The sequence below is a fragment of the Mustelus asterias genome, unplaced genomic scaffold (assembly GCF_964213995.1).
Source record: "Mustelus asterias unplaced genomic scaffold, sMusAst1.hap1.1 HAP1_SCAFFOLD_386, whole genome shotgun sequence".
NCBI lineage: Eukaryota > Metazoa > Chordata > Chondrichthyes > Carcharhiniformes > Triakidae > Mustelus > Mustelus asterias.
In genome coordinates this window covers 117,161-138,588 of record NW_027590342.1, presented here as the reverse complement: position 1 = coordinate 138,588, position 21,428 = coordinate 117,161, and the positions used below count along the sequence as shown (strand labels likewise).

The following is a 21,428-nucleotide window of genomic DNA, read 5'->3' as shown; positions in this document are numbered from 1 at the left end:
GCATTGCCTGAACCGGGACTTCCCCTGCAGCGAGTGGTTAAGGGCTGGAGTTCACTGTCTGGGACTGTGGTGGAGACACGTTCAGTTGAAAATTTCCAAAGGGAATTGGATTATGATCTGAAAAGGAAGATTGTGCAGGGTTACGGGGAGAATTTGGGGGAATGACACTTAGTAAATTGCTCATTCAGAGAGTCAGTGCAGAGAGCATGGGCCGAATGGTCTCCTTCTGCTCTGTAACAATTCTCTGATGCTATCTGAGAGATACCAATGGCCCTTTGTGGACACTGGCTAAATTGCCTAACCCTGTTTACACTGCAACATCACCAGCTTCCAGTGAAAATCTCCATACATTTCCAACCATTATCTTCACAGAATTATTGCGGAGCACCACGAGGCGAAATGTGTCTGCACCGGCTCACCAAACTAGGATTAGGAATTTGTCTCATTCTACTGCCTTCTCCTCGTATCTTTGCACATTGTTTCATTCGCATGTTCATCCACTGCCCTCTGTTATGCCTCGAATCAGCCTGCCTCCACCACACTTCCAGACTGTACATTCCAGACCTGTCCCACTGGCATCGTGAAAAAGGTTTCTCTCTCATCATCTCCAACCCCACCACACACTCCATTCCTGAGCCACTGACCATCCCATGTCCCTCCCTGTGATTCTCGGTAAGGACATGGGAATCCTGTGCTCTTCCCTTTCACCATCATCCTTTTTGTCATTTAATCACTCCGACACTTCCATTTTGTTCTTTCCTTGTCACCCGCCCATCCCCAGCTCCCTGCCACCTAAAACAATTTAATTCACTGCTACTCCCAAGTTTTAATTTTAGCTAATTGAACTGAAACTAAATCTGTTTCTCTCTTCACAGATACTGCCTATCCTGCTGAGATTTTCCACATATTTTATTCATATTTCAGATTTACAGAATCAATATAATTTTGCCTTCTGTATCAACTGAAGTTGTGTTTCTTGAATGTCCCGCACTGCCCATTATTATTGTCAATGATCTTATTCTTAAAAACACTGTGGATTTGCCCTGATTCCTGTTATTTTTCTCTCTCTGATCTCCAGTCTCCATGATAACGATCTCTCAGACCCTTGTGCCAAGGACCTGGCCTCTGCTCTCAGTACAAACCGCTCACTGATAGATCTGAATCTGAGTTTGAATAACCTGGGAGATTCAGGAGTGAAACTGCTGTCTGTGGCTCTGAGGAATCCGGACTGTAAAATACAGAAACTGCAGTAAGTAGCAGACTGTGTGAGATTGTGTTTATAATAACTGAATATTCAACAATATAATTTCACCACTGGTATTTATAAAAAACACTGCCCATTACTATTGGCGTCAGTTATGAATCAGGAAAACTGCTTTTCCTCTGACTCCTGTTGCTTCTCTCTCTGATCCCTGAGCAATGGGATGTCAGTCCCACAAATCCTTATGTCGAGGGTGTGGGGGAATAATGTTATGGTTCACCCTCTGAGGTCCTCTCCTCCTCCTCAGATGTGCACGGCTCTCCCGGGACACAGCATCCATTATTTGTGAAAAGGGGGAGAGTGAGTGGATGACAGTAAATGGAGGACAGGACATGGTGGTGGAGTCTCGCTGTTAGTAACAGATGTCAGTACAGTAGCGAGAGATGAACTTAGTTCCAATGATCAAGATGCAGAATCAGTTTGGATAGAGATCAGGTTTAACAAAGTTAAAAGTTCACTTGTGGGAATCATTGATAGGCTCCTAACAACAGTCACAATCTCCGACACAATACACAGGAAAAATAATGGGGCCTTGTAAAAACATATTGCAATAACCACAGGTCATTTTAATCTTCATATACAAAGAAAAACAAAGAACCGCACAGCACAGTATCAGGCCCTTCAGCCCACCAAGCCTGTGGCGCCTCCTAACACTTATTCAGACCCAGAACTTACTGCCAATTTGCGGTTTCTATTCCTCCGTTTGTCTCTTGTTCATGTGTCTACCAAGATGTACCTTGGACATTGGAAACGTGCCTGCTTCTACCACCTCCATTGGCAGTCCCTTCCAGGCACCCAGCACCCTCTGGGTGAAAACTTACCCCACACACCTCCCTCCAAACTTTGCTCCTCTCACCTTCAACCTGTGCCCTCTTGTAGTTGATCATTCCACCCTGGAGAAAAGTCTCTGACTATCCACCATATTGATGCTTCTCATAATTGTGGACACCTCCATCAGGTAACCCCTCAGCCTGCCCTTTTTGTCGTGAAACAATCTGTGTTTATACAATGTCTCCCCATCACCTAACAGTCCTTGACCAGGCAACATTCTGGTAAACCTTCCTTGCACCCTCTCCAAAGCATCCACATCATTCTGGTAATGTGGCGAACATAACTGCAAGCAATATTCAAATGTGGCCAACTAAAGTTTTATACAGCTTTGAAGTAACTTGCCAACTTTTATACTCGATGCCCCGGTCGATGAAGACGAGCATGCTATGTGCCTTCTTGACCACCTCATCCACCTGTGTTGCCACTTTCAGGGATCTGTAGACTTGTACACACAGATCCCGCTGTAGGTCAAGGCTCCTATGGCTTCTTCCATTTACTGTATAAATCGCTCAGATTGTCAAAAGTTGAATAGGAGATTCGTTCACAGAATGTATTCAAGCAATTTCTTGGAGAAGCATGTTCCAGTGTCAATCACACAACAAACTGTTTTAGACATGGTGATGTGCAAATGTGTGGCGTTTCCAACAAAAATAGATTCCTTTCATTTGCAAAACAGCAGCAGAAGTGTTCCAGCCGTTGCTAATTCAAGGACTGTATTAGATTAAGCGAAGATGTGGCACTGGGGTTGGCACTGCTGTCGCACAGCTTCAGATTCCCGGATTCATTCCAGCTTTGGACTACTGTCTGTGGAGTTTTCACGTTCTCCCCATATCTGTGTGGGTTTCCTTCGGCTGCTCCTGTTTCCTCCCATAGTCCAAAGAAAATGTGCAGGTTAGGTGGATTGGCCATGCTAAATTGCCCGTTAGTGTCCAAGATGTGTCGGTTTGGGGGATTAACAGAGTAAATATGTGGGGTTACGGGAAACCGGGCAACTGCAGATCTATTAGTCTGACATTGATGGTATGCAAATCCTATAGTAATCTGTAATAAAGGAAGTGATAACAGAACACTTCGAAATTAATGGCAGGATTAGACAGGGCCAACATGGGTTTATGAAAGGCTGGCATGGTGACACAGTGGTTAACATTGTTGCATTCCAGCCAGGGGCCCAGGTTCAATTCCAGCCTTGGGTGACTGTCTGTGTGGAGTTTCTACATTCTCCCCGTGTCTGCGTGTGTTTCCTCTGGGTGCTCCGGTTTCCTCCCACACTCCAAAGAGATGCATGGTAGCTGGATTGGCCATGGTAAAATTGCCCTCAGTGCCCCAAGGTATGTAGGTTAGGTGGATTAGCCCTAGTAAATTTGTGAGTTTATGGGGAGCGGACCTTGGTAAGTTACTCTGTCAGTGTGTCTCGATGGGCCGAATGACGATTCCTACACTAGGAATTCTATAGTTGCATGATTCACACACAAGAGGTTATTAAATAAAATTGGAGCACGTGGGATTGGGTGGAATATACCAGCATGGATTGAGAACTGATTAATGGACAGAAACAATGAGTTGGAATAAATGGGTTATTTTCGGGTTGACAGCCTCTAACTAGTGGAGTACGGCAGGGATCAGTGTTTGGGTCTCAGCTATTCAGAATCTATATCAATGATATGGATGTGGGGATCAAATATAATATTTCCAAATTTGCAATTAATCGAAAACTCGGTGGAAATCTGAATTTTGAGGAGGATGCAAAGATGTTTCAAGGGGATGGGGAGAGGCTCAGGGAGCGGCCAAAGGATTGCCAGCTGAACTACAAGGTGGAAAAATGTGAGGTTATCTAATTTTGTAGAAAAAACAGAAATTAAGATAATTCCAAGGATATTTTGATGTCCTTGTTGATGAGGCACTGAAAGCTAAGATGAGAGCAGTTCAGATAACAAATGGTATGTTAGCCATTATTCTAAGAGGATTTGAGTTGAGGGAAAAGATGTCTTCCTGCAATTATATGCAGCCTTGCTGAGACCAACCTGGAGTATTGTGTACAGTTTTGGTCTCTTGACTGAAGCAAAGATGTACTTGGCATGTAAAGAAGGGTCGCTTTCAAACCTACACTATTTTACGGGGTTCAATCGGCCAGATGTAGGAAGGATGTTTCCCCCTTGCTGGAGGGTCTGAAACCTGGGACACAGTCTGAGAATTAGGGGCAGTTATTTAGGCTGAGATGAGGAGTATTTGTTTCCCATTAGAATGCTGGTGAATCAAGGAATGCAGGGAATGCTGGAAATGGTGTTGAAGCCGAGGATCAGCCATGGTCACATTGAATGATGGAGTGGATTTGAAGGACAGAATGGATGACTCCTGCTCCTGTTTCTTAACGTTCTTATTGCAATAGGAATGGAAGGTAAGAGTAAGAAGGTTTTGCTGCAGCTTTACACGACCTTCATTAGATCACAACTGGAGTAATGTGTATAATGTTGAGCTCTTGACTTAAAACAGGATAGAATTGTATTAGAACCAGTTCAGAGAAAGTTCGCTCATAAGAACATAAGTATTTCCTCATTCTACAGAAATGCAAGTTGTGTTTTTGGAATGTCTGATACAATACATTATTATTGTTATTAACAGTATTATTTAAAACGCTGGGGATTGAGCCTGATTCCTGTTATTTCTCTCTCTGATCTCCAGTCTGTATGAGAACGCTCTCACAGATTCTTGTGCTCAGGATCTCGCCTCCGCTCTCTGTACAAAACAGTCACTGAGGATTCTGAACCTGGGAACAAACTCCTTCACAGACCAATCTGTCCCTGCTCTCCGCAACCTCATTCTGACCTGCAGGAATCTGGAATGGATCTCGTGAGTGTTTGTATGAATTTTTAGTGTAACAATTAAAATTTAAATGGATTTAAAGTATAAATGGGCCTGAACCTTCCAAGCATCAGCAATGTTAAGCTGATTGCTGGTATGCTTAAAAATTCTCCCAACCTGAAACTGCTGCATATTTCTCCCAGGATCCTCGGCATTGCGACCCTGGGAGCTCCATCAGAGCAGACAAGAGTCGGGGAAGAGAGAGCACACACCCGATTTACAGCACAGTGACCCCGGGGAGCTCCACCAGAGCAGAGTCGGGGAAGAGAGAGCACACACCCGATTTACAGCACAGTGACCCCGGGGAGCTCCATCAGAGCAGAGTCGGGGAAGAGAGAGCACACACCCTATTTACAGCACAGTAACCCCGGCGATCTCCATCAGAGCAGAGTGGAGTCGCGGTAGAGCGAGCACACCTTAATTACAGCACAGTGACCCCGGGGAGCTCCATTAGAGCAGAGTGGAGTCGCGGTAGAGCGAGCCCACACCCTATTTACAGCACAGTGACCCCGGCGATCTCCATCAGGGCAGAGTGGAGTCGCGGTAGAGCGAGCACACCTTATTTACAGCACAGTGACCCCGGGGAGCTCCATTAGAGCAGAGTGGAGTCGCGGTAGAGCGAGCCCACACCTTATTTACAGCACAGTGACCCCGGGGAGCTCCATAAGTGTTAGTTGATTGTGGGAGTGAATGAGTTGATGTGTCGCTGGATGAATGGTTAGTCAGGGAGCTGGGGAGAGGTTCAAGGATTAGTTCTGGGTGTCGGGAGGGTGGTCGAGTTGTATTGTGTTGGGTTGGAGTGTTAATCAGCAGTTTGGATGGTGGCTGGGAGTTGATAATGTTGTTGGGTGTCTAGTTAGATTTGGTTGCGTATCTTTCAATATTCAATATATTTCTTCAAGGCATGGCTTGTAATAATATGTATATGCCAACACGTCCTTCAGCCGGTTCCATGTGACCAGTGATGGGCACACAAGCTCTGTGTTGCGGGTACCAGAGAGTCTCCTGTGCCCATCCATTCGACCGCACACTCTCAGCTCCACAACAAATATCACAATCAGCGATTTCCCACCCTGACTGCTGTTCGCCCAGTTCCAGCGCTGCAATATGTGGACGCTGTCACCATTTTCAGTTCATTTCCTGACCTTTCGTGCTCTCTTCGACAGGCACATTAAGTTCCATTGTTACTCTCCCATCAAAGACACAAGCCTATGCTGGTGACAACCTGACTGACCATCATGTCTACACAGGGAAAGCCTCTTGCCTGTGACCATCCCATTCTGAGAAGTTTAACAACACCAGGTTAAAGTCCAACAGGTTTATTTGGTAGCAAAAGCCACACAAGCTTTCGGAGCTCTAAGCCCCTTCTTCAGGTGAGTGGGAATTCTGTTCACAAACAGCTTATAAAGACACAGACTCAATTTACATGAATAATGATTGGAATGCGAATACTTACAACTAATCAAGTCTTTAAGAAACGAAACAATGTGAGTGGAGAGAGCATCAAGACAGGCTAAACAGATGTGTATTGTCTCCAGACAAGACAGCCAGTGAAACTCTGCAGGTCCACGCAGGTCTGCAGGTTTCACTGGCTGTCTTGTCTGGAGACAATACACATCTTTTTAGCCTGTCTTGATGCTCTCTCCACTCACATTGTTTCGTTTCTTAAAGAGTTGATTAGTTGTAAGTATTCGCATTCCAACCATTATTCATGTAAATTGAGTCTGTGTCTTTATAAGCTCTGTTTGTGAACAGAATTCCCACTCACCTGAAGAAGGGGCTTAGAGCTCCGAAAGCTTGTGTGGCTTTTGCTACCAAATAAACCTGTTGGACTTTAACCTGGTGTTGTTAAACTTCTTACTGTGTTTATCCCAGTCCAACGCCGGCATCTCCACATCATAACTAGAACTCTGCAGAGAGAGGCTGACATGTCTCTGACAGTCGATGCTGCAGTCTGGGCATTGCCTGTGTCTGTGTGGGGATGACCTTTCTACAATTTCACTTTCATTCTCATTCGATCCCATATGCCTCAGATTATATGCTATAAGATGGTTCACCACCTTGTCAGAACATAGCAAGTTACTATCCTTTTGCCTCACTGCAACCCCATAACCCACGCCTGCTCAGGTCTCCAGCAATCTCCATCCCGTTATACTGGATTGATGTGGCAGATATTCTCCAGTCCTGAGAGAACAGAAATTTGGTCCAAACTCACGTAGCCTGGGGGAACACTACCAAGTGTTGCCAAGTGCATCATTGAATTGGGTTTAACCTTCCTCCTCCCATTTCAGCCCTGTGTTCAGTAACCAGGTCTTCCTCACTGGACTCTCCAAAGATGCTGCCTATGAAATTGCTGCTGGTGCCAGCATTGCCTGAACCGGGACTTCCCCTGCAGCAAGTGGTTAAGGGCTGGAATACACTGTCTGAGAGTGTGGTGGAGACACGTTCAGTTGAAAATTTCCAAAGGGAATTGGATTATGATCTGAAAAGGAAGAATGTGCAGGGTTAAGGGGAGAATTTGGGGGAATGACACTTAGTAAATTGCTCATTCAGAGAGTCAGTGCAGACACCATGGGCCGAATGGTCTCCTTCTGCTCTGTAACAATTCTGTGATTCTACCTGAGAGAGATACCAATGGCCCTTTGTGGACACTGGCTAAATTACCTAACCCTGTTTACACTGCAACATCACCAGCTTCCAGTTAAAATGTCGATACATTTCCAACCATTATCTTCACAGAATTATTGCGGAGCACCACGAGGCGAAATGTGTCTGCACCGGCTCACCAAACTAGGATTAGGAATTTGTCTCATTCTACTGCCTTCTCCTCGTATCTTTGCACATTGTTTCATTCGATTGTTCATCAACTGTCCTCTGTTATGCCTCGAATCAGCCTGCCCCAACCACACTTCCAGACTGTACATTCCAGACCCGTACCACTGGCATCGTGAAAAAGGTTTCTCTCACATCATCTTCAACCCCACCACACACTCCATTCCTGAGCCACTGACCATCCCATGTCTCTCCCTCAGGGTAAGGACATGGGAATCCTGTATTTTTCTCTTTCACCATCATCCTTTTTTACATTCAATCACTCCGGCACTTCCATTTTGTTCTTTCCTTGTCACCCGCCCATCCCCAGCTCCCTGTCACTTAAAACTATTTAATTCACTGCTACTCCCAAGTTTTAATTTTAGCTAATTGAACTGAAACTAAATCTGTTTCTATCTTCACAGATGCTGCCTATCCTGCTGAGATTTTCCACATATTTTATTCCTATTTCAGATTTACAGCATCAATAGAATTTTGCCTTCTGTATCAACTGAAGTTGTGTTTCTTGAATGTCTCGCACTGTACGTTATTATTGTTAATGATCTTATTCTTAAAAACACTGTGGATTTACCCTGATTCCTGTTATTTTTCTCTCTCTGATCTCCAGTCTCCATGATAATGATCTCTCAGAATCTTGTGCCGAGGACCTGGCCTCTGCTCTCAGTACAAACCGCTCACTGATAGATCTCGATCTGAGTTTGAATAAACTGGGAGATTCAGGAGTGAAACTGCTGTCTGTGGCTCTGAGGAATCCGGACTGTAAAATACGGAAACTGGAGTAAGTAGCAGACTGTGTGAGATTGTGTTTATAATAACTGAATATTCAACAATATAATTTCACCACTGGTATTTGTATAAAAAACACTGCCCATTACTATTGGCGTCAGTTATGAATAAGGAAAACTGCTTTCCCTCTGACTCCTGTTGCTTCTCTCTCTGATCCCTGAGCAATGGGATGTCAGTCCCACAAATCCTTATGTTGAGTGTGTGGGGGAATGATGTTATGGTTCACCCTCTGAGGTCCCCTCCTCCTCAGATGTGCACAGCTCTCCCCGGGCACAGCATCATAAGAACATAAGAACATAAGAAATAGGAGCAGGAGTAGGCCATCTAGCCCCTCGAGCCTGCCCCGCCATTCAATAAGATCATGGCTGATCTGACGTGGATCAGTACCACTTACCCGCCTGATCCCCATAACCCTTAATTCCCTTACCGCTCAGGAATCCATCCATCCGCGCTTTAAACATATTCAGCGAGGTAGCCTCCACCACCTCAGTGGGCAGAGAATTCTAGAGATTCACCACCCTCTGGGAGAAGAAGTTCCTCCTCAACTGTCTTAAACCGACCCCCCTTTATTTTGAGGCTGTGTCCTCTAGTTTTAACTTCCTTACTAAGTGGAAAGAATCTCTCCGCCTCCACCCTATCCAGCCCCCGCATTATCTTATAAGTCTCCATAAGATCCCCCCTCATCCTTCTAAACTCCAATGAGTACAAACCCAATCTCCTCAGCCTCTCCTCATAATCCAAACCCCTCATCTCTGGTATCAACCTGGTGAACCTTCTCTGCACTCCCTCCAATGCCAATATATCCTTCCTCATATAAGGGGACCAATACTGCACACAGTATTCCAGCTGCGGCCTCACCAATGCCCTGTACAGGTGCATCAAGACATCCCTGCTTTTATATTCTATCCCCCTCGCGATATAGGCCAACATCCCATTTGCCTTCTTGATCACCTGTTGTACCTGCAGACTGGGCTTTTGCGTCTCATGCACAAGGACCCCCAGGTCCCTTTGCACGGTAGCATGTTTTAATTTGTTTCCATTGAGATAGTAATCCCATTTGTTATTATTTCCTCCAAAGTGTATAACCTCGCATTTCTCAACGTTATACTCCATTTGCCATATCCTCGCCCACTCACTCAGCCTGTCCAAATCTCTCTGCAGATCTTCTCCGTCCTCCGCACGATTCACTTTTCCACTTATCTTTGTGTCGTCTGCAAACTTCGTTACCCTACACTCCGTCCCCTCCTCCAGATCATCTCTATAAATGGTAAATAGTTGCGGCCCGAGTACCGATCCCTGCGGCACGCCACTAGTTACCTTCCTCCAACCGGAAAAACACCCATTTATTCCGACTCTTTGCTTCCTGTCGGATAGCCAGTCCCCAATCCACTTTAACACACTACCCCCAACTCCGTGTGCCCTAATCTTCTTCAGCAGCCTTTTATGGGGCACCTTATCAAACGCCTTTTGGAAATCCAAAAACACCGCATCCACCAGTTCTCCTCCATCAACCGCCCTAGTCACATCTTCATAAAATTCCAACATGTTCGTCAAGCACGACTTTCCCCTCATGAATCCATGCTGCGTCTGATTGATCGAACCATTTCTATCCAGATGCCCTGCTATCTCCTCTTTAATAATGGATTCCAGCATTTTCCCTACTACAGACGTTAAGCTGACCGGCCTATAATTACCCGCCTTTTGTCTCCTTCCTTTTTTAAACAGCGGCGTAACATTAGCCGTTTTCCAATCAACCGGCACTACCCCAGAATGCAACGAGTTTTGATAAATAATCACTAACGAATCCACTATTACCTCTGACATTTCTTTCAATACCCTGGGATGCATTCCATCCAGACCCGGGGACTTGTCCACCTTCAGTCCCATTAGTCTACCCAGCACTGCCTCTCTGGTAACATTAATTGTATTAAGTATTTCTCCTGCTGCCAACCCTCTATCGTTAATATTTGGCAAACTATTTGTGTCCTCCACCGTGAAGACCGACACAAAAAACTTATTTAAAGACTCAGCCATATCCTCATTTCCCACTATTAACTCCCCCCTCTCGTCTTCCAAGGGTCCAACATTCACTCTAGCCACTCTATTCCTTTTTATATATTCATAAAAACTTTTACTATCATTTTTTATATTAATTGCTAGCCTAGCTTCATAGTCTATCCTTCCTTTCTTTATCGCTTTCTTAGTCTCTCTTTGTTGTTTCTTAAATTTTTCCCAATCACTTGTTTCTTCACTATTTTTGGCCACTCTGTACGCAGCTGTTTTTATTTTAATACTCTCCTTTATTTCCTTCGTTATCCACGGCTGGTTCTCCCTTTTCATACAATCCTTGTTTTTTGCTGGAATATATTTTTGCTGAGAACTGAAAAGGATCTCCTTAAAAATCCTCCACTGTTCCTCAGCTATCCTACCTGCCAGCCTGCTCTCCCAGTCTACCTTAGCCAATTCATCCCTCATCCTATCATATTTCCCTCTGTTCAAACAGAGGACACTGGTTTGGGACCAAACTTTCTCCTCTTCCATCTGAATCAGAAATTCGACCATATTGTGGTCACTAGACCCAAGAGGGTCCTTCACAATAAGATCCTTAATTCTACCTACCTCGTTACACAATACCAGATCCAAAATAGCTCGTTCCCTCGTCGGTTCCGTAACATGCTGTTCAAGGAAACTATCCCGACAGCATTCTAAGAACTCTTCCTCCATTCCACCCTTACCGACTTGAGTCTGCCAGTCAATGTGCATGTTGAAGTCCCCCATGATTATTGCCGTTCCGTTTTTACACGCATCCCTTATCTGCTTGTTTATAGCCCTCCCTACCTCAACATTATTATTTGGGGGCCTATATACCACACCTACTAGTGTCTTTCTCCCTCTATTATTCCTCATCTCTACCCATAATGATTCCACGCTTTGTTCCTCAGAGCCTATGTCATCCCTCAGTACTACCCTGATATTATCTCTTATTAATAGCGCGACCCCACCACCTTTTCCTTCCTGTCTATTCTTCCTAAACGCCTGATACCCCTGGATATTCATCTCCCAGTCCTGGTCACCTTTCAGCCACGTTTCTGTAATGGCCACTAGATCATACCCACTTGTGCTGATTTGCACCATCAACTCATTTACCTTGTTCCGAATGCTTCGTGCATTCAGGCAAAGTGTCCTTATTCCAGCTTTTATCTGGACCCGCTTTGATGAGTCGCGAACACCCTCTCCCTCTACTCCCTTATCTAAATTACCGCCTTCATTCACTTGCACCCTCTCCTCTACCATTAATTTTGTAATTCCCCTTACCCCTGCATCCTCCCCCCCCCCCATCAATTAGTTCCTTGATCCTAGTCAACTCTTCTAGCTCCACTCCCCCCAACCTATCTAGTTTAAATTCTCCCCAGTAGCCTTAGCCAACCTAAGGCCAGGATATTGGTCCCCCTGTGATTCAAGTGATTTGTGAAAAAGGGGGAGAGTGAGTGGATGACAGTAAATGGAGGACAGGACATGGTGGTGGAGTCTCACTGTTAGTAACAGATGTCAGTACAGTAGCGAGAGGTGAACTTAGTTCAAATGATCATGATGCGGAATCAGTTTGGATAGAGATACGAATTAACAAAGTTAAAAGTTCACTTGTGGGAATCATTTATAGGCCCCTAACAATATTCACAATCTCCTACACAATACACAGGAAAAATAATGGGGTGTTGTAAAAACATACTGCAATAATCATGGGTGATTTTAATCTTATACAAAGAAGAACAAAGAACCATACAACACTGTAAACAGGCCCTTCGGCCCACCAAGCCTGTGGCAACTCTTAATCCTTATTCAGACCCAGTACTGACTGCCCATTTGCGGTTTATATTCCTATGTTTGTCTCCTGTTCAAGTGTCTATAAAGATGCATGTTGGACATTGGTAACGTGCCGACTTCCACCACCTACATTGGCAGTGCATTCAAGGCACCCACCACCCTCTGTGAAAACGTTCCCATAATTGTGTACACCTCCATCAGGTCACCCCTCAGCCTCCCTTTTTTGTAGTGAAAACAATCCGAGTTTATACAACCTTTCCTCATAACTTAACCCTCCTTGACCAGGCAACATTCTGGTAAACGTTCTTTGCACCCTCTCCAAAGCATCCACATCATTCTGGTAGTGTGGCGAACATAACTGCAAGCAATATTCAAATGTGGCCAACTAAAGTTTTATACAGCTTTGAAGTAACTTGCCAACTTTTATACTCGATGCCCCGGTCGATGAAGACGAGCATGCTATGTGCCTTCTTGACAACCTCATCCACCTGTGTTGCCACTTTCAGGGATCTGTAGACTTGTACACACAGATCCCTCTGTAGGTCAAGGCTCCTATGGCTTCTTCTATTTACTGTAAAAATCGCTCAGATTGTCGAAAGTTGAATAGAAGATTCGTTCACAGAATGTATTCAAGCAATTTCCTGGAGAAGCATGTTCCAGTGCCAAACACAAAACAAGCTGTTTTAGACAACGTGATGTGCAAATGTGTGGCGTTTCCAACAAAAATACGTTCCTTTTATTTGGAGAAGAGCAGCAGAAGTGTTCCAGCCGTTGCTAGTTCAAGGACTGTATTAGATTAAGCGAAGATGTGGCACTGGGGTTGGCACTGCTGTCGCACAGCGTCAGATTCCCGGATTCATTCCAGCTTTGGACGACTGTCTGTGGAGTTTTCACGTTCTCCCCATGTCTGTGTGGGTTTCCTCTGGCTGCTCCTGTTTCGTCCCACAGTCCAAAAAATGTGTAGGTTAGGTGGATTGGCCATGCTAAATTGCCCGTTAGTGTCCAAGATGTGTCGGTTTGGGGGATTAACAGAGTAAATATGTGGGGTTACGGGAAACCGGGCAACTGCAGATCTATTAGTCTGACATTGATGGTATGGAAATCCTATAGTAATCTGTAATAAAGGAAGTGATAACAGAACACTTCGAAATTAATGGCAGGATTAGACAGGGCCAACATGGATTTATGAAAGGCTGGCACGGTGACACAGTGGTTAACATTGTTGCATCACTGCCAGGGGCCCAGGTTCAATTCCAGTCTTGGGTGACTGTGTGGAGTTTCCACATTCTCCCCGTGTCTGTGTGTGTTTCCTCTGGGTGCTCCGGTTTCCTCCCACACTCCAAAGAGATGCATGGTAGCTGGATTGGCCATGGTAAAATTGCCCTTAGTGTCCCAAGATGTGTAGGTTAGGTGGATTAGCCCTAGTAAATTTGTGATGTCACGGGGAGCGGACCTTGGTAAGATACTCCGTCAGTGTGTCTCGATGGGCCGAATGCCAGCCTCCTACACTAGGGATTCTATAGTTGCATGATTCACACACAAGAGGTTATTGAAGAAAATTGGAGCACGTGGGATTGGGAGGAATATACCAGCATGGATTGAGAACTGGTTAGTGGACAGAAACAAGGAGTTGGAATAAATGGGTTATTTTCGGGTTGACAGCCTCTAACTAGTGGAGTACGGCAGGGATCAGTGTTTGGGTCTCAGCTATTCAGAATCTATATCAATGATATGGATGTGGGGATCAAATATAATATTTCCAAATTTGCGAATAATAGAAAACTAGGTGGAAATCTGAATTGTGAGGAGGATGCAAAGATGTTTCAAGGGGCTGTGGAGAGGCTCAGGGAGCGGCCAAAGGATTGCCAGTTGGACTACAAGGTGGAAAAATGTGAGGTTATCTAATTTTGTAGGAAAAACAGACATTAAGACAACTCCAAGGATATTTTGATATCCTTGTTCATGAGGCACTGAAAGCTAAGATGAGAGCAGTTAAGGTAACACATGGTATGTTAGCCATTATTCTAAGAGGATTTGAGTTGAGGGAAAAGATGTCTTCCTGCAATTATATGCAGCCTTGCTGCGACCAACCTGGAGTATTGTGTACAGTTTTGGTCTCCTGACCGAAGCAAAGATGTACTTGGCATGTAAAGAAGGTTCACTAAAATAGGTCCAGGGACAGATGGGTTGTCCGATGAGGAACAAAAACACTTTATTCTCAGGCCTTTCGAAGAATGATAGCTGAACTTATTCAAACCTACACTATTTTACGGGGTTCAATAGGCCAGATGCAGGAGGGATGTTTCCCCTTGCTGGAGGGTCTGAAACCTGGGACACAGTCTGAGAATAAGGGGCAGTTATTTAGGCTGAGATGAGGAGTATTTGTTTCTCATTAGAATGCTGGTGAATCAAGGAATGCAGGGATAATGCTGGAAATGGTGTTGAAGCCGAGGATCAGCCATGGTCACATTGAATGATGGAGTGGATTTGAAGGACAGAATGGATGACTCCTGCTCCTGTTTCTTAATGTTCTTATTGCAATAGGAATGGAAGGTAAGAGTAAGAAGGTTTTGCTGCAGCTTTCCACGACCTTCATTAGATCACAACTGGAGTAATGTGTATAATGTTGAGCTCTTTACTTAAAAAAGGATAGAATTGTATTAGAACCAGTTCAGAGAAAGTTCACTCGGCTGATTCCTGGGATGGAGAGGTTTATTTCACGAGGAAAATGTGAGCAGATTGGAGCAATATCTATGAAAGTTCAGAAGATTAAAAGGTGATCGCGTTGAGGGGATGAGACGGGGTGGTTGCTGAGAGGCTGTTTCTTCTTGTAAGAGAGACCAGAACAAGGGGACAGATTTTAAAATGTAATTGCCAGTCCCTTAAGACTGAGATGAGGAGAAATTTATTTTTTAGATGGTGGCTGGTCAGTGAAATTCTGTTCCCTGGAGACGAGTGGCGGCAGATTCATTGAATATATTCAAGGCTGAGTTAAGAATGATATTGGATTGAGAAGTGAATCAAGGGTTACGGGGGAGCGACAGGGAAAAGAGTTGAGACTACAATTAGATCAGCAGTGATGGAGTATGCTCGAGGGGCTGAATGACCTTCTGCTGTTCCTAGTTATTTTGTTCTTATCCCAATACGTCCTTCAGACTGCTCTCTGTGACCAGTGATGGATAAACAAGCTCTATGTTTTGTCCTCACCAGACGCTCTCCTGTGCCCATTCATTAGGCCACCCACTCAACCCATCTCACCAGCAGTAATTACCCACTCTGCCCACAGGCCTTCCTGATCCAGCACTTCATCTTCCATTGGTGTAAGGATGGCAAGACCTGGATGTCTCCACTCTTCTTCACTCGTTCCCTGATGATGTTTGCTCTCTTTCCAAACACATAAATTGTTACTCACTCATCAAACACATGCAGTAGCCCAGGGTTGTCCAACGTGTGGACCAAGGGGCGAATGTGACCCTCGAAGCCCCTCAATGCGGCCCCCGGAGCGAGTTTCCAGAATCTCAGTCACACAGTTCAGTTTGAATGGAAGAATCTGCATGGAGCTGCTCCTCCAATCACATCCCGTTTCTTTCCCATGTTTGCTGCTGATAGGATTTTGAGCCAATCTGCAGCAAATGTGGGAGAGAAACAATTTGTGATTGATGAGGATTAAACTCTAATAATCATCTTTAATTATTACTCATTATTGTGCTCAGCAAGTTGTTTCTTTTCATATCTCAGTTTAGTTTTTAATTGAAATTTCTGCTGTGCCAAACTTTATTATTCTGAAATTTACTCATCGGCCCCTTGAGTGAGAAAAACATTGACGTGTGTTTGCCCAGTGAATATGTTGGTCAGCCCTGCTCGAGCCTATGCTGGTGCCAACCTAACGGACATGTCTCTGACAGTCAATGCTGCTGCCTTTGCACTGCCAGTGTCTGGGTGGAGATGTTCTTTCTGCAATTTCACACTCATCCTTATTCACATATCAGGCTGTGCTGCACTCACCGTGGCAGATCACATCAGGACATTGATCATTTTCCACACTGCAAGCACGTGTCTCAAACCTGGTCACCTCCCAGCAATCTCCATCCAGACTGGTTTGTACCGATTAGATAATCTTCTCCTTCCATCCTGAGGGAACAGGACGTCCCTCCGAGCCTGAGCAGCCGGGAGGAGCCCCTCCTGGGATGAATTAATGATTCGGAGGCAACCCTTGCTCTGCTTTCTGTCATTTCAGCCCTTCATTCAATAAGCAGAGCTCCTTCACTGCTCCCTCCAGAGCTGCTGTGTTTGAAAGTCCTGCTGGCTGCCTTTGGAGATGGTGCCAGCATTGCCTGAACCGGGACTGCCCCCTGCCCAGGCTGCCTCAGTGGGCAGCTCCCCCTGCCTGCCAGCCGTTAATTGTCCGCCTCTGCCAATATCACCTTCATAACTCTGCCTATCCTGCCCACACGGACACACCACCCATTTCCAATCCCCATGTTGGGTCTTCAGAGCTTCTGGTAAAATCACAGCCATTATCTTCAACCTCACCACAAACTGCATTCCCAAACCACTGACCATCCCATGTCCCTCCCAAGCCACTCCGAGTAAGGACATGGGGATCCTGTGATTATGGTCCTGTCCCATCATCACTTTTATCATTTAATCACTCCTGTAATTCCAGTTTGTCCTTTCTTTGTTTCTTCCCCAGCCACCCACCGCTGTCACTTCAAACCTGTCAATTCACTGCCCGTTCCCAGTTCCAATGGAAGCTCAAACTTTACCCCTGTTTCTCTCTTCACAAATATTTACATAACCTGCTGAGCATTTCAATATATTCTTTTGATATTTAATTTTCAGCATTAATAGTATTTCAAGTTGTGTTTTTGGAATGTCTCACACATTGTTATTGTTACTAACAGTATTATATAAAACACTGGGGATTGAGCCTGATTCCTGTTATTCCTCTCTCTGGTCTCCAGTCTGGATAATAACGCTCTCACAAGTTCTTGTGCTGAGGATCTCGCCTCCGCTCTCAGTACAAAACAGTCACTGAGGATTCTGAACCTGGAATCAAACTACTTCAGAGACCAATCTGTCCCTGCTCTCCGCCGCCTCATACTGACCTGCAGGAGTCTGGAGTGGATAAAGTGAGTGTTTGTGATAATCTTTAATGTAATAATTAAAATATAAATAGATTTAAACGATAAATGGGCCTGATTCTTCCAAGCAGCGGCAGTGATAAGCAGATTGTCGATATGTGTGGAAATTCTCCCAACCTGAAACTGCTGCATATTTCTTCCGGGATCTTCAGGACTGTGACCCTAGGGAACTCCGCCAGAGTAGAGTCGGGGAAGAGAGTGCACACACCCTATTTACAGCGCAGTGACCAGCTCCATCAGAGCCGAGTCGGGGAAGAGAGAGCACACACCCTATTTACAGCACAGTGACTCCAGGGAGCTCCATAAGAGTACATAGAACATAGAACATAGAACATTACAGCGCAGAACAGGCCCTTCGGCCCACGATGTTGCACCGACCAGTTAAAAAAAAAACTGTGACCCTCCAACCTAAACCAATTTCTTTTCGTCCATGAACCTATCTACGGATCTCTTAAACGCCCCCAAACTAGGCGCATTTACTACTGATGCTGGCAGGGCATTCCAATCCCTCACCACCCTCTGGGTAAAGAACCTACCCCTGACATCGGTTCTATAACTACCCCCCCTCAATTTAAAGCCATGCCCCCTCGTGCTGGATTTCTCCATCAGAGGAAAAAGGCTATCACTATCCACCCTATCTAAACCTCTAATCATCTTATATGTTTCAATAAGATCCCCTCTTAGCCGCCGCCTTTCCAGCGAAAACAATCCCAAATCCCTCAGCCTCTCCTCATAGGATCTCCCCTCCATACCAGGCAACATCCTGGTAAACCTCCTCTGCACCCTCTCCAAAGCCTCCACATCCTTCCTGTAATGTGGGGACCAGAACTGCACACAGTACTCCAAGTGCGGCCGCACCAGAGTTGTGTACAGTTGCAACATAACGCTACGACTCCTAAATTCAATCCCCCTACCAATAAACGCCAAGACACCATATGCCTTCTTAACAACCATATCTACTTGATTCCCAACTTTCAGGGATCTATGCACACATACACCTAGATCCCTCAGCTCCTCCACACTATTCAAAGTCCTCCCGTTAGCCCTATACTCAACACATCTATTATTCCTACCAAAGTGAATTACCTCACACTTCTCCGCATTAAACTCCATACAGTCTATGCCAAACACAGGCAATTGGGACTAGCTTAGGGGTTAAAAAAGAGCAGCATGGATACGTTGGGCTGAAGAGTCTGTTTCCTTGCTGTAAACCTCTATGACACTATCAATGACTATGAGTCGGGGAAGAGAGAGCACACACCCTATTTCCATCACAGTGACCCCGGGGAGCTCCATCAGAGCAGAGTAGAGTCGTCAAAGAGAGGACACACAACCTATTTACGACACAATGACCCTGAGGAACTCCATCAGAGCCGAGAAGAGTTGGGGAAGTAACAGCACACACCCTCTTTACAGTACGTGACCCCGGCGATCTCCTTTAGAGCAGAGTCAGGGAAGAGAGAGCACACACTCTATTTACAGCACAGTGACCATGCGGAGCTCCATCAGAGCAGAGTGGAGTCAGGATAGAGAGAGCACACACCCTATACAGCACCGTGACCCCGGGGAGCTCCATAAGTGTTAGTTGAATGGGGGAGTGAATGAGTTGGTGTGTCGCTGGAGGAATGGTTAGTCAGGGAGCTGGGGAGAGGTTGGACGATTTGTTCTGGGTGTCGGTGGAGTGGACGAGTTGTATTGTGTTGGGTTGGAGGGTTAATCGGGAGTTTAGATAGTGGCTGGGAGTTGATCATGTTGGGGTCTAAACTGATGTGGTTGGGGTTGGTTAATAGCTTTGAAGAGAGTAGTGGGGTGGGTTGGTTCTCGGGTAATGAGTTTAAGTCAGAGGCTTAGTCAAGAATGTATTCAAGAACTGGCTATATAGCGCACTTGGGGCGAACAGGATCAAAGGTTATGGGGAGAAAGCAGGATTAGGCTTTTGAGTTGGACGATCAGCCATGATTGCGATGGATGGTGGAGTAGGCTTAAAGGGCCAAATGGCCTCCTCCTGCTCCTATCTTCCATGTTTCAGGTCAGGAGAGGTTGGGTCAGGATGAGGCCAAGTTGGGAGATTTAGTCAGATTTGTTCAAGATCTAGTGGGAGGTCGTCGGGCCAGAGGGGAGGTAGGGATAAGTTGGGGGAGTGGGTCCAGTCAGACTGTGGGAGGTGGAGTATGGGGATCAGTGGGAAGTGATTGGGGGACTCGGTTGTGCTATTCAGGTATTAGCCCAGGTGGTGAGCTGTCTAACATTACCTGAGTAACTATCCAGGTAAACTTTGTGGATCTGTCCCAAGTATCTGACTCTAACTGCAGCAGGGGAGTTCCCCAATAGTAGTTAATACCTCTGGGACAATTCCCAGGTAGATCAGTGCGTCAGGACATCCACAGGGTCCTGATGCTCATCTTCAGTTGTGTATCTCTGGTGATCCAGAGACCAGAAGATTTGTCCCATTAACTCCAGTCTCCTGTTATTTACTCTGTTGTTCAATCTGTTTATTTCCTGTTTCATCTTTAATCTGTTTCAGGCTGGAGAGGAATCGATTCAGTCCAAATGGAAAGAGACAGCTGGAGTCGCTGCAGGGATCCAGACGGGGACTGACAGTGACAGTGTGAACATTTCAATCTATAAACATTGCTGCTCCACTGATTACAGTAAAATCCTGAATTGTGAAGATCTCCAACAGCCAAACCCTTCATTCCTGCCCCTCTCCCTCCCTATTCCATCAGCCCCTCCAGCCTGGCAGTGATTTCCCTGCTTACCTGGTTTCCCAGCTGGAAAACTGTTGTAGTTTTAGTCTCCACATTGAAGGAAAGATTGCTGCAAACCATTGTTTAAGCAGCAATGTGTTGTCAGTGTTCTCAGCAACAGAGTCTTCACCCTCCTTTCAAAAGGGAGCAGCAGAGATAATTCTCCAGAGAGAGAACAGTGTGTGTGTGATTCTGACAGTACCCAGCAGGGGGCAGATTGGTCAATCTTGTCAGAGTTTCCTCTCTGTCTCTGTGAATGAATTAAAGGCTCCACCAGCCTCTCCTCAAAACCTCTTTCACTATCTGGTGATTAAAGTGACACAATGCCACCATCTGCTGGCGGCTCACAGCTACTGCAGGCGCTGCTCTCTGTGAGCCTCAGACAAGTTCAGTAAGTCCCATGTCTGCATCTAGGAACCGGTTACTGCAGCGTGAATATTGAACAATATTGACAGGGATTGGAGTTTGCAGCAGGAACCCCGGCTGGTGAATTAACCCTTTTATCACCAGACACTGTACATGAACTCTGTTCCCTCATTCCCTATGGGAGATATTGTCTGGAGATTGTAGTTGGGGATGATCTCAGACTGTAATGTGTACATTTGGTGCAGTTATCAGACACTAATTCCATTCAGAATGGGAGTGGGTAAGCTCTGCTGCACTCTGTAATTCCTGTTTCCAAGATAATACATCTGCTCATATTTCCAGACACACACGCCCAAACTGACACCCACACACTCACAAACACAGACAATTGTACACTCTTATCCACGTACTGACACAGAGAGAAACACAGAATCTCTCTTAAATACTCTCAACACGCAGCCATAAACCCACAGAAACGCACATCACAAACCACTATCAAGCAACAAACCCATGCATTGCAGCGGTTAATGAAATCGCAGCGCTCTGGAACCAAATAACATTTAAGTTGGACAACAAGTGATAACATTTCCTCTGAAACCGACATCCCTCGAACGAAAGCAACACAGGAACACTGGCGCAGCATTGGACAGGATCAGAGCCTCGGAAATGCGATTCCCTCTTTCCTTGTTCCTTATATCTCACTGAGCAGATGCAGAGCTATAGCAGAAACGTAGAATTCACAATTTCACTCTGTTCCTGCACACTCACCTCAGCTTT

General features: G+C 45.4%; 1 protein-coding gene across 1 annotated transcript in view; it reads left to right on the top strand.

The window, feature by feature from the left end:
- The window catches only part of LOC144486541 (NACHT, LRR and PYD domains-containing protein 3-like), a 108,559-nt gene extending 88,110 nt beyond the window's left edge, over positions 1-20,449 (top strand). Inside the window, exons 3-7 of the mRNA XM_078204591.1 lie at positions 1,079-1,249; positions 4,772-4,939; positions 8,391-8,561; positions 17,359-17,526; positions 20,063-20,449. Of these exons, the coding sequence (XP_078060717.1) occupies positions 1,079-1,249; positions 4,772-4,939; positions 8,391-8,561; positions 17,359-17,526; positions 20,063-20,150 (766 nt within the window). The 3' untranslated portion in view covers positions 20,151-20,449. The remainder of the gene's footprint in view (positions 1-1,078; positions 1,250-4,771; positions 4,940-8,390; positions 8,562-17,358; positions 17,527-20,062) is intronic.
- The last annotated feature ends 979 nt before the right edge of the window (positions 20,450-21,428 follow it).